The sequence below is a fragment of the Chenopodium quinoa genome, unplaced genomic scaffold (assembly GCF_001683475.1).
Source record: "Chenopodium quinoa cultivar QQ74 unplaced genomic scaffold, ASM168347v1, whole genome shotgun sequence".
Taxonomy (NCBI): domain Eukaryota; kingdom Viridiplantae; phylum Streptophyta; class Magnoliopsida; order Caryophyllales; family Amaranthaceae; genus Chenopodium; species Chenopodium quinoa.
Window position 1 is genome coordinate 982,462 of NW_018744297.1, and position 13,734 is coordinate 996,195.

General features: G+C 33.5%; 2 protein-coding genes across 2 annotated transcripts; one reads left to right on the forward strand and one right to left on the reverse strand.

Annotated features, from left to right (window-relative positions):
• Nucleotides 1–500: 500 nt before the first annotated feature.
• Nucleotides 501–7,600, forward strand: LOC110695413 (ABC transporter A family member 2-like). The gene is made up of 16 exons (XM_021872650.1): nt 501–1,489; nt 3,047–3,278; nt 3,383–3,552; nt 3,663–3,848; nt 4,012–4,107; nt 4,198–4,398; nt 4,550–4,709; nt 4,855–5,081; nt 5,447–5,564; nt 5,652–5,728; nt 5,841–5,930; nt 6,097–6,240; nt 6,324–6,629; nt 6,706–6,786; nt 6,893–7,072; nt 7,189–7,600. Exons 1-16 carry the CDS (start codon nt 1,121–1,123, stop codon nt 7,456–7,458), a joined length of 2,907 nt encoding a protein of 968 aa, XP_021728342.1. The 5' UTR covers nt 501–1,120; the 3' UTR covers nt 7,459–7,600.
• Nucleotides 7,601–8,921: 1,321 nt separating this feature from the next.
• LOC110695414 (proline-rich receptor-like protein kinase PERK8) lies at nt 8,922–10,154 on the reverse strand. Its single transcript, XM_021872651.1, has one exon. The coding sequence runs from the start codon at nt 9,766–9,768 to the stop codon at nt 9,232–9,234; it is 537 nt and encodes a 178-aa protein (XP_021728343.1). The 5' UTR covers nt 9,769–10,154; the 3' UTR covers nt 8,922–9,231.
• Nucleotides 10,155–13,734: the final 3,580 nt, after the last annotated feature.

Genomic DNA, 13,734 nt, shown 5'->3' on the forward strand with positions numbered 1-13,734 from the left:
TAGACCTTATTAAAACCAATGTTAGTAGTATTTTGAACTTGAATAACTCTACCAAGAACTTATTTTTACAAAACTTTTTATATCTTTTTTTTTTTGAAATAACAAAACTTTCTATATCTAAACTCATTAAACTTTATCTAGATCTAATATATATTAGTGAAAACAGGGTAAATATAACATCAGGCCCTAAATAAATCGAACACATAGTTGTTTAAGCTTGAGTAATTTATTTAACGAGCTTGAAAGAATTTGCTCGGAACCAGTGGATTCATGAGTCATTCAGCTCAACCAACATTCTTGCGAAACAATCGAATTAATGTTCAAACTCGTTTATATACTGATCAATAAGCTTTGATCGAACTAGTTCACGAGTGTATCGGCTTATTAACATCCTTCATTTTGTTATATGTCATTCAATTCTACATTTTATTTTGGGAAAAAACCCCATATATTATCGTTTCTATTTTATATTCCTACAATACACATTGTCATACATCTTTATTTTTTACACATATTGGTTTTTTTATTCTCAATCTGTGAAAATCAATTATATAAAAAAATTCATTAATAAAATATAGTCAAACGGTACTAACAAATGCAAAATTGAAAACATATTTTATATGTTTACAACATTATTATTCTTGATCTTATTCAAAAAAAAAAAAAAAAAAAAAAAAAAAAAACATTATTCTTGAGTTCACAATTCCCATACAAAAGAAAAAAGAAAAAAGAGTTCACAACCTTAAAAATAGCCATTCCAACGCGCCTTAACAAAACAAAGGGAATCACGCAACTCCCTTCCTATGAAATTTCTATGGTACCCCGTTCCCTTCCTATAGTCAAAAAGTCAATCTGAATCTGTATTTTTTTTTTTTACTTTTTTTTTTTATATTTTTTTTTTTGTTAAAACCCAAACTTATTCAAAATCCCAACAAAATTCCAACCAATCCAAACAAAACAATCCAATGTCAAATTTCTGTTAACACACAAAACGAATACAGAACAGTATCAACGGAATTACAAAGGGATTCCATTTCATTGCTAATTACACCAATCCAAATCCTCAAAATAAAACACAAACACGAAAACAACCCCGTTTTACTAATACGGAGTAATAATAATGGAATTACAAAAGGGGATTCCATTATTATTACAACAATTGAAATCATTATTCTGTAAAAACGCATTGCTTTCATGGCGTCATAAATGGGCAACAATTCTCCAACTATTTTCTTCATTGGTCTTCATCTTCTTGATGTTCTGTATCCAAAAAGCATTCGATGCCCAGTTCAAGAACACCACTAATTTCCAGAATCTTCTCGATCCAAAGCCCCTTGTTTCGCCACCGATTCCGCCTTGTGAAGACAAGTTCTTCATCAAACTCCCTTGTTATGACTTCGTTTATAGCGGTGACTCAAGTCCTAATGTTAGACGTATTGTTTCCAGAATCATGGCTAATAATCCTGGCCGTCCTATTTCCCCTTCTAAGGTACGGGCTATTTTATTTTATTATTTTTTTTTTTCGGGATTGATAGTTACTTTGATAGTGTAATTTAACCGATTATTGAATTGGTAGAAGGTTAGGAGTAGTTTCTTCTACGTATTTTGGCGTGATGATGTGTTGATTTGGTAAAAATGTTACATACATTGCATTTCACATTGTGCATAGAGTAAAAAAAAAATGTTATACATGACCTTACTTTTTACCTTTGGTGGTTAACAATTTTCAAGGTTATGCATAAGAATTTAGAAAATGCTACTATACAATTTTTTTGGTGTTTAGAAAGTTAGGTGATGAAAATCGATTTCAGAATTACCTAGAATTAGAAAGGTAGCTTTAATCACTTGTTCTATCACTCACTTTCAAAATGCTACTGTATATGAATTTTTTTTTTTTAATAATTTTGTTTCCAATTTTCAAGATACACTATAAATCTATAATTGTTAAGTTGATGTAACTTAAGAAATGAATGAGGTGTTCGAGGTCTCTTGTTGATCATAATTCTTTTAAAAATAATATATTTCGTAGATATAAACAAATAGTGGTGTGTTAATATTTAATTGATGCGAAGTATGATATATTGATATAAAACATTGAACCTTGGTTAGTTATTGTTACTCACGTTTACAGAGTAAAATGGAGAAAAAAAATCAATCATTAACGATTTAAAAACACTTTGTGTATTTCTTCAAAAAAAAAAAAAAAAAAAAAAAAGCAAAAGTACTTCGGCCTTGTTCTTTTGAGCTTACGGGAATAGAGCAGAGCAAGTCTTACAAGTAGAGTGTTACAAGTTTTCAAAGAGGGAGGGTCTAGGGTGTGTTAGATACTTAGCTGGATGTCTTACCTCTATACATTTTTCTTTTGTTTTACCTCCTTTTTAATTGACTTTTTTGTTTCTGGACTTTTCAAAGAGGTTGGGAGAAGGGGTAGTGAGTTAATGAGTAATGACTACTATTATCTATGATTTGAATGTTCATACCCAAATCTAAATTGCACTCGAAATTACTTGACTCGAGCTAAATAAAATCAATCGATTTATCATAATAAGTTAATCGACAATAGGCCCTCTGTGACAGCATTAAGAGTCGGTTGACTAGCATTTACTAGACCATTTTGATCAAAGAAGGGATTTTTTTTCGTTTTCTTGCAAGTTGGTAGAGGCATTGCTGTGGCTGTTTAACATAAGAAACGACACATTGAACTCGCCTTGTTTTATTTCTTATGAATTCAGTTGCACTTGCATCATGATTACTGCTGGTTGCATTATCTGAGATCTTAAGCTAAAGTTTTATCAAAGATTATAACATGGGAATACAGGCTTCTGCAGTAGCTAGCAGAAGCAAAATGCTAAGCTCAAGATAGTACTCGTTTAATTTATTGGCATATGACTTTTCCGCTATAAAGCATGGATGCTGCAGTCTGAAATTTACATTAATTAAATGAAGTGAAAAAGGACAGCTGAAGAGGGAAATGAAAATTGCAAATCAAAAAACTTTCTCATTCATGCTCAATGATAAATTCTTTGATTCGCGCTTGCTTATGCAGGTTAAGTCCTTTGCAACGGAAGCTGAGGTTGATGCATGGCTTCTTAGCAACCCAATGTACTGTCCAGGAGCACTGCATTTTGTCGAACAAAATGCAACCATTATAAGCTATGGTGTTCAAACTAATTCTACACAAGTACAAAAAAGAGGGAGGTATGAAGATCCTACCTTCAAATTTCAGGTTCCACTTCAGATTGCTGCAGAACGAGAGATAGCAAGGTTTCTTATTGGAGGTATCCTCTATTTTCTGATACTCTTCAGGTTTCTATCTCTTTTCTGATTCTTGTTATGTTTAACCAATGCTGCCTTTTTTTTCCTGGATTTCTTGCTTGATCAGATCCGAACTTTAGCTGGACAGTAGGCTTGACAGAATTTGCTCATCCTCCAGATGACCCCTTCTCCACCATTGCCACTATCGGTCCAGTCTTTTTCCTTGCAGTTGCCATGTTTGGTTTTGTATTCCAATTGAGCTCCCTGGTGATGGAAAAAGAATTAAAACTTAGAGAGGTTATTTCACTTTATTTTCTGGAGAACAGTTTAAATGAAACAGAATTTTATAGGAACATTGCTGCAGTACACTGAAGATTCCATGTTTAATACATTTTGTGCCTTTTCAGGTGATGAGTATGATGGGTCTGTATGATACTGCGTACTGGCTGTCATGGCTAGCTTGGGAGGGACTTCTTGTTGTTGTTTCATCAATTTTCATCGTACTATTTGGGATGATGTTTCAGTTTGATTTTTTCTTGCACAACAATTTTGCGATCTTATTCCTTGTGTTCTTTCTTTTCCAATTGAACATGGTAAGCTCTTTGTTTCTTTTGTTATTGACCAGTTTTAAATACACAGTTGATTCTGGATTACATAATATAAAATGTTCAAAAACTCTGTAGCGTCATTCTGTTATACTACTTTTTTTTTTTCATCCACTGACCTCCTCTCTGATCTTTGCTAAACTTGCATCAGACTGCCTTTGCATTTGCGCTATCAGCCTTCATTAGCCGGTCATCTTCAGCTACAAATATAGGATTCTACAACTTTATTATCGGCTTAATCACCCAGGCTAGTTTCTCTAATTTCTTTTGAGAGTTCTTGGTTAAAAGCCAGGGAAACCAATAGACTTGTTTACTGACGTTATTTCATATTGTGCAGATTGTGACAGCATTTGGGTTCCCATACAGTAAAATGTTCTCACAAACATACAGAGTCATATGGTCCTTCTACCCTCCAAATTTGCTAGCCAAGGGTATCCAGATGCTCACAGATGCAACTAGTACACCTCAAGACCCTGGAATGAGCTGGAGTGGAAGGACAAAATGTCCACCTAACGACGATGAATGTATTTTAAAAATGGTGAGTTTTATCCTACATATTTATAAATTCTATTAAATTTATCTCCCTTTTATATCCTTTGATGTGATGCTTATCCTTTTTGTCATTTTCAAATATTCCCCATCCTTGCTTAGTGGACTGCTAATCATTAAGTACTGCCATCTTGTGACAGAACGATGTCTTCATATGGCTGTCAGGGACGTTTTTTATGTGGTTTGTTTTGGCTCTTTACTTTGACAATATTATTCCGAACCCCTATGGAGTAAGGAAATCAGTGTTCTACTTCTTGTATCCTGGATATTGGACAGGCAAAGGTGGAAGCAAGGCACAAGGTAGCAAGTCATGTCCTTTCCTTTTAAACTTTTCTCAAGTTCTCCTAATTTAATATATCATACTAGTTTTCTAGAAAAAAATAAAAATATCTCACACTAGTAGCTTTTTTTAATAAACTAACTGCACTTAACATGGATGCATCAGAGGGTGGCATCTGTACCTGCTTTAGTTCGTCCTCACAGCTTGAGCATGTAACTCCTGATGATGGGGATGTTCTTCAAGAGGAGAACAATGTTAAACAGCAAGCAAACGAAGGCGTTGTTGATTCAAATGTTGCAGTCCAAATACGTGGCCTTGCAAAGGTGTATCCCGGATCAACAAGTCTTGGATGCTGTAAATGCAAAAGGACTCCTTCTTACCATGCGCTCAGGGTAAAAAATCTTGCAGTTTCTTTGTTAGACAAAACTAATCCAGTATGCTACATCAGAATGGACAAAAGACAAAACAAAGCTATGCTATATTAATTATTCTCATTAAGGTTTGCCTGCTTAAAATAGGGAAATGTGTCCCATAAAGAACTAGGAAAGTTGAGCTGAAATTTCTATTAATTTTAACTTTTTCCATTGTGCTCCTTGGTCTGAAAACCTTACAGTTATACTCCATATAATTTTGTTCAAATTACATAGTGTCATTTTATGAGGAGGCCATGAATTGTCAAGTTGCTGCTGATAAAAATATATAGCTGTTTAAATATTTGTATACAAAAGAAGAATACCTTATATGTCGATTTCTCCAGGGCTTATGGGTGAATCTTGCTAAGGATCAGCTATTTTGTCTTTTGGGTCCCAATGGAGCTGGTAAAACTACTGCTATCAATTGCTTGACTGGAATTTCACCAGTGACCAGTGGAGATGGTAACAGTTTGTTAGAGAATCTGTACTTTCTGGTTTAAATTTCTTTTCTATAACTATATTAATCTCACAATTATTGTTGATCCACAGCATTGATCCATGGTAATTCCATTCGAAGCTCTGTTGGCATGTCCAATATTCGCAGAATAATAGGCGTGTGTCCTCAGGTAGTCTTCTGATACTGTATGATTTTACAATTTGAGTAGTCAAACAGGATGACAGCTAAAATCTATTAAGCTCTAGTTAAGAAACTGATTGCCCCCTTTTTTTTCATTCTAGTTTGATATTCTTTGGGATGAGTTGACTGGTCAAGAGCACCTCAACCTCTTTGCAAATATCAAAGGTCTTCCCAGAGCTACAATTTTGACGGTATGTTTGCCAAACCAACTCGACTTCATTTTCTTTACTTCTCGAGACTTTAGATATGAAATTCAATCCACCGCCAATGATTATTCTCCAAGATTGATTCCTCAGTCTTAATTAGGATAATGATGTCACTCACTCATAAGAGTTTCAACTTAAATATGATATGCAGGTTGTTCAGGATTCGTTAGCAGAAGTGAGGCTAACTAATGCTGCAAAAATGAGGGCTTCAAGTTACAGTGGAGGAATGAAACGCCGTCTAAGTGTCGCAATTGCACTCATTGGTGACCCTAAATTAATCATTCTGGATGAACCTGTATGTATGCAATTCATCAGAACTTGTTATTCATATATTTGAATGAAATATAAGCTATAACAAAGTTCTTTTTTTAACTGCAGACAACTGGTATGGATCCTATTAGCAGGAGGCATGTGTGGGACATAATAGAAAATGCAAAACGAGGGCGAGCCATTATTTTAACTACACACTCTATGGAAGAAGCTGACATACTGGGTGACCGTATTGGAATCATGGCCAAAGGAAGACTTCGATGCATTGGGACTTCTATCAGATTGAAGTCACGCTTTGGAACTGGTTTCATAGCCAATGTGAGCTTTGTTGGGAACCTTAATGGAACCCCTATCGAAGGAGATTCTAGTGATATGAATCACTCCCAGGAGGCTGTCAAGCGGTTTTTTAAGGATGTATGTTACAGATCCAAAAGTTCCTTGTCTATTGTTGATCTTATTAGTGTCTAAATTTCTACTTGTTTTGTTGCAGCACTTGGGTGTAGTGCCTAAAGAAGAGAGCAAATCCTTCCTGACTTTTGTAATTCCTCATAAAAAAGAGGAGCAACTGACGGTAAAATTCCTCTCTTCTTTTTAGTCATCAAGTTCCTTTCTTCTTCTAATGTTGCTGCAGCAATTATTTTGTTGCTAATGCCCCTTTGATTTATTCATTTAACCAGATGTTTTTCGAAGAACTACAAGAAAGAGAAGCAGAGTTCCAAATAGCTGATATCCAGCTTGCTCTTACTAGTCTGGAAGAAGTTTTCCTAAATATTGCAAGACAAGCAGAGATGGAAAGTGCTGCTGCCGAGGGAAAATTGGTCACCTTAAACCTGACAACATCCGAGACTTCAGTTGAGGTACGTCCATAAACGAATTGTGTCTGATTCACATGGAAATCTAATAATATGAAGTAAAAGAGGCTTTTTTAATCTGACCCCTAACCTTATTTACCCTTTCGCTTCATATATTACAGATACCTGTTGGGGCTCGATATGTGGGGATACCAGAAACAGAATCAGCAGAAAATCCCAGAGGTGTGATGGTAGAAGTGTACTGGGAACAAGACGATTATGGTGCTTTGTGCATATCAGGACACTCTCGCGAAGTCCCCATACCCTCAAATATACAGCTACCGACAGCACCACACACTATATCTCGCCAAGGTGTCTTGGGTCGAAGGGGGAAAATACATGGTCATGTTATTGATCCTGATCAGATTCCTGAAACAACATTCCAAAGATAAAATAGTCGCATATATTGTGGTGCTTACATAATATACTATGTGATTAAGCTAAGTATGCATTCTTTTTACACATACACACTTCTGTATATGAGAATGTGGATTAACAAATTTTGACCTTATGATATGTTTGTGTTCACTTAAATTACCCCCCAATTGGATTATTGGATTGTAATACATTGTACATAAAGTCTCCAATACAGTAGCTTGTACTGATATAAAAGTTTGGTTTTCTAGAAACGGAAGTTAGAGTTTTGCTGCTGGTGCTGAGTTTTGCTTTATGATTAAGCTTTTTTAATCTGTTAGATGCATAGCGACGGCCATGCCTTGTTGCTTGCGAATTGATCATCTCCTATGGCCTTATACCTTGGCAGTAGGCACCACTTTAGCTATACATTGTGATTTTGCATAATAGCTTTTTTTTTAACCCAACAACGAAAAGCTTCTGCACATTATTTGTAACCTTATTTCTGATTACAACGAAAAGCTTCTGCACATTATTTGTAACCTTATTTCTGATTAGTCAACGAAGAGTACAGAGTAGTCTGTTATTCTTGGATTTGTCATGGGGGTTTTGGCAAATTAAAGTCAATGTCAAGTCACTTTTTTCGGCAAGTGTATATAGGAACTCTACTGTTCGTGCATTACTCAAGCTGCACCGCCTGATGGAATGTGACCATTGTTCTTGGTGTTCAAATACGCCGGAAACAGTGAACCATGCCTTATATTATTGCCTAGCTGTACAAGACCTTTAAAGGGAATGTGGATGCAAGAATTTGGTGGATGCTGCTACTTGATGATTTCAAAGAAACTCTGATATCCGAAGTCATGGACCATGTTCTTCCCTTGATTGATTCACTACAACAAATGTAGTCAGCGCATACTCGTAAATGATAGACGCCTTGTCTTGCAGCGTTTACAGCGACTTAGGTGTGGAATGCACCTCCTGTGGGAGTGGTGACCGCGGTTGGGTAGGCCTTGGAGAGTTGGAGCTAAACTAGAAATGAAGGAAATGTGCGATTTAATCTGATTATCAAACTTTATTACCTTTCTCTCCAAGACTGCCATCTTTTTAACTGAACATGATTCTCTCTTTTTAACTGTCGTTGATACATTGGTGATATTTAAAAGATTTTTTTTAAAAAAAGATTGAAAATTACTCCATTACATATATTATTTACAACGATCGATGGTAGTATAAACAATCTCTTACTTTCTTTAGAGATAACAAAATAAAATAAAATAAAACTGCAGGCAAAACTTCTTTTACACTTCACGAAATACTTAACGAATAAGATAAGGATGAATTCATATGTTCATATCATCATATGAATCCACTTATATTTTTCGTTAAACCTTTATCTTGTTCGTTTGATTATTTTTCTTTTAATAATCACTTAAGTTACAAAAAAAAAAATAAAAAAAAAAAAAAAAATAAAAAAAAAAAATAATTCATTGAAACAATATTTAAAATATCACTTGTATATTATTAATTCAATAATTCTGAAAAACAAAAAACAAATACTCAGTAATACATACATTGACTATAATCTGAACAAAATCGAATAATATTTGACTCCCTGTTCAATAATAATAATTCATCCAAATCCAATCATAGAAACAAACAATTTATTTAATAAATCCAATAAATGTTTCTTCTAATTATACTATTAAAGAACAACAAAAATCTCCTACTACTGTATATTAATCAACAATATTAAAAAAAACAATTGAATTTCAAATATCAAATCCAAAGAATAATATTCATACTAATTCTTAGATCATGGTAGTTCTTGCATTGTACCCATATTGAGTTCTTCGAATATTATCTTGACGCTTCTTGTAAATCCACCCGGCGCAACCAACCGCCGCCACTCCAACCATTACTCCGACGACTAATCCGGCTTTATGACCGCCGTTCATTCCGCCGGAAGAGGATTCCTTCGCTTCTTCACTCTGTACTTTCGCAACGTCATCAGCGGCACCGGTTGACGGAGATGGTGACGTGGATGGGGATGTTCCCGGCGAGGAGGGAGAATCCGATGAGGTTTCCGGCGAGGGGGATGGTGAAGACGAAGTGTTGTCGGAAACGACGTCGTTTGTAGGAGATGGTGAAGGTGAAGCAATGTTGGAAGATGGAGGAAGAGAGATGGTGGGTGAAGGGGAAGATGAAGGAGGAGAGAGAATGTCGGAATCAGCGAGTTGAGGGGAAGGGGAAGGAGAAGGAGAAGGGGGATCTGAGGAAAGGGCGAAGTGGGTGTGAAGAGAGAGAAAGAGGAGAGAGAAAAAGAGGGGTCGCCATTGAAACGCCATTGTTGTAGATCTGTAAAACTGGAAGAATGAATGAATGAATGAAGTAGATCTGAGAGTGAAGATGGGTTGTTGTTGTTATAGGAGAGAGAAAGAGAGTCAATGAATTGAAGAAGAAGGAAAGTGTAGAGAGTGAAAGATGAAGGAAGAGGAAGTTTCTGGGGGAATTTGAACTGCAATTGAAGTCGGTGGTGGGTTTAAAGATGAAGAGAGAGAAAATTGTTTCCCAAAATCTAATAAAATTGCGGCGTTTTATTCGGGATTTTTTTATTTTATTTTTATTGTTTGCCTTTTCTTTGGATGCAAACCAACGAGGTTTTCAATTGGAGTGATTTTGCGTCTATCGGTTGTACAATAACTGTTAAAGTACTGGAATTATGGGTACACATGATTTGTCAACACTCAACAAAAACTCGTGAGCAATTCAGCAAATAAAGATATCAAAAATACTTTCTCCATTTTTTTAATCTCCTTAGGGTTTATTCTATTCGGCTTAATTTCGATTCAGTTCATTTTAACTCTATTTTCTACTCCGTACATCCTGTCCAAACTATTTGCAACTTTGAAATATTTTATACTACGTACCTCACAAATAATACCCCAAAATTGCGAATACTTTGGACCAGAGGTGTTAATTTAGTTCATTTCAGTTCGGTTCCTAATTTCTTTCTCTCGTAAATAATTCATTTCAATTCTATTTACTTCAATTTAATTTAGCCCCAATTCATTCAGTTTAGTTGTTTTTAATAAATCGGAAACATACACTTAGTTTTTTTGAATCCAGGAAGGAAGCTCTAACCACTTGAAGTATCCCTCACTTTTTTTTTACTATGTAGTTAACACTAAAGCAAGTTTCTTTTACTAAAAATGTTTCTATTCTAGATATTGTTGATACTTCGGGCCTGTTCACTTCAGCTGAATTTCAGTTCTGCTTCAATCAGTTTAGTAAAAAAAAACAGGCCCTAAGTATTTATTTACGGAAGGACTGATGGTGTTTCCTTAACATGCAATAATACACATTGTAATTTACCTCATATGAAAAGATAAAAGAATAATGATTGTTTTACAGTTCAAATGGAAATAAAATAATTATTGACAAATCAATTGCAATTAATATTGCCCTAAAAAAATTACAATTAATATTAACAAGCTAAAATTTGACACTGACTCTTTAAGTATCTGTCATCAATTAATAAACTTCAATTAAGCTACAATTATGGAATTACTTGTATAACAATTAAGAAGATTTTTAAAAAAGGGTAATGAACTAATGATATATGTAGTCCTTAGGGCTATATAAAAGCATTTAATGTACTTCCTAAAATGGAATTAAGTTGGAAATTTATGACAAAATCACGAGCAAATCGGTGTTATTAATGTTACTTTATTCTCAATATTTCCTTTTTTAGCTTCTTATTCATAACCCTTAGGGCTATGTTTATCATTTTTCTTTAAAGAAATTACAATTAAGAAATTCTTAAATTTTCCTTCTTTATTTTTTTGCACAAAATATCACAATTAATCTATAGTAATATGTAAAGTGAAAGGGGGTTTTGGGTGATAAATTTCACTTTCCCAAAATACCCCTTTCATCTTTTATAATTTTCAAAAGAAAACTACCATAATTTAAAAAATATAACTACCATTTAAAAAAACAAAAAAACAAAAAACAAAAAAACTACCAACCTTTGATTTTTTTATTTATTTTTTTTTTGAGGAAAATCATATTTTGCATGAACATTATAATATACTCATATCTTACCTTTTAACCTCTATGATTTCATCAATTTATAAACCCACTAATATTTTTTCTATTAGAATAAGGTAGATAATATTTTAGGAAAAATAAAAAGAGAATCGAGTCATGCATATCAATTTCTTATGTTGCACACGCAATTTGCGTGTGTCTCACAGCTTGTATAAATAAGAGATAATTGTCAACTTGTCATTTATGATTTGAGTTGCTTTTGGACCTTGGGTTTTTTTATTTACAATTAAGTAAATACATGGAGGAGTTTATGTACACTTCCTCACAAGATTGTGGCCTAAATTATGGAGTATAAAGTAAGAAAAATTTAATATTTAAAAATGGATGTATATCTAGCTTAATGCGTCGGAGTAGAGCAATCGAGAAAGGCAACATAATCTGTTACCCAGTTTCCTTTCCGATAGGGCAATAGATATGTTTCGCTTGGAAGCTTAAAAAGAATCCAAAATAGCCTTGCTATTTGCCATAAAAGCTGAAGTTTTCAAGGACATCTGAATGACCCTGGCCTGCAAAATATTAATAATTGTGAGATTGCCGTCATCAATAAATATATAGATATACTTCCTCCGTCCCAGTTTACTTGCAACATTTTGACTGGACACGCTTGCCGATGCACATGTTTGACCGTTGATATCTTTTATTATAAATTTATATAAGTTATAAAAAGTTTATATTAAGAAACTATACATTAAAATAGACCCAACAACATCTTACATGATTACATTGACTTTCATATAATAGTTAAAAAAGATGGTCAAAGGGAGATGTGTGAATAGTGCAAAAAGTCAAACCGTTGCAAGTAATTTGGGACGGAGGGAGTATTAATATCCTTATGAAGAATAGGAAAATTGCCCGGAATAATCTAACTTTTGTGACGTTCGCCCAAAATAACCACACCATTGGGTTATTTTTAAATATTTCGATATTTATACCTAATCCACTTAAAATGATCCAAGAGGTGGGAAGTATAATTAATTCTCTTAGGAAGTGTATGAATCCCTAACCCTTTAAAAAGTGGGAACTTCTCCAAATGAAAGGAATAGTGATATGAGTCACAAGTCAATGAAATTTCACTATTCCTAAGTTGCAAAATGTGAGAGTTTGACCAACTTGCATTTTAATGTCATTCCATTCTCATTTTGTGACATTTTGGTGACTTGGCAAATTTATGTTGAGATATCAACTTGCTTGGCAATGAACAATGGTTAATACTCACTATTGCGATTATGTTCGTTTATTTATTGCATAAGTTTGATTTGTTTAGGATATTGTAATTAGGGATTTATAATCAAGTTTAATAATCACTGTTAGCATGAACAATTATTTATTTAATTTAATTTTGTTAATGTTAATTTATAATGCTCAGTATTATTCATTTATACTCACTATTATTCATTTATTTATTGCATAAGTTTAATTGTTCATGATATTGTGATTAAGGATTCATAATCATGTTTAATACTCACTGCTAAAATGGATTATTACTACTTGTTTAATTGTTCATGACATTGCGATTAAGGATTCATAATGAAGTTTAATACTCACTGTTAAAATGGATTATTAATACTTGTTTAATTGTTCATGACATTGTGATTTAGGATAATCAAGTGTAATACTCACTGTTAAAATGGATTATTAATCTAAATTGATGAAATCAAATTGCACACCACTTGTTTAATTGTTCAGGACATTGTGATTAAGGATTCGTAATCAAGTTTACTACTCATTATTAAAATGGATTGTTAATGTAAATTGATGAAATAAAATTACACACTACTTGAATTACAAAGTATAATTGTTCAGATCTTTGGCGAACTAAAATCATACCTTATTTGAACTGTAAACTTAATAGAGTGATCATTTCCATCAAGATAATTAGGGTTCATTAATCAAGATCATTTGTATTTTAATTTTAATTTTAATTTTAATTTTAGCGCATAAATGTGAATGATTTGGGCTGATCAATTTCATTTTCTCTTAGGAGTGAGTAATTAGTATTAGTACGCAAAAATGAGACCAAATTTGTAATGATCATTTCTTTGATTGGCTAATTAATTTACAATTAGTAGATAGGTTAGAAATGTGTAATTAGTACGCAAAAATGAGACCAAATTTGTAATGATCATTTCTTTGATTGGCTAATTAATTTACAATTAGTAGATAGGTTAGAAATGTGTAATTGCTTGATTAGGCATTAAAGG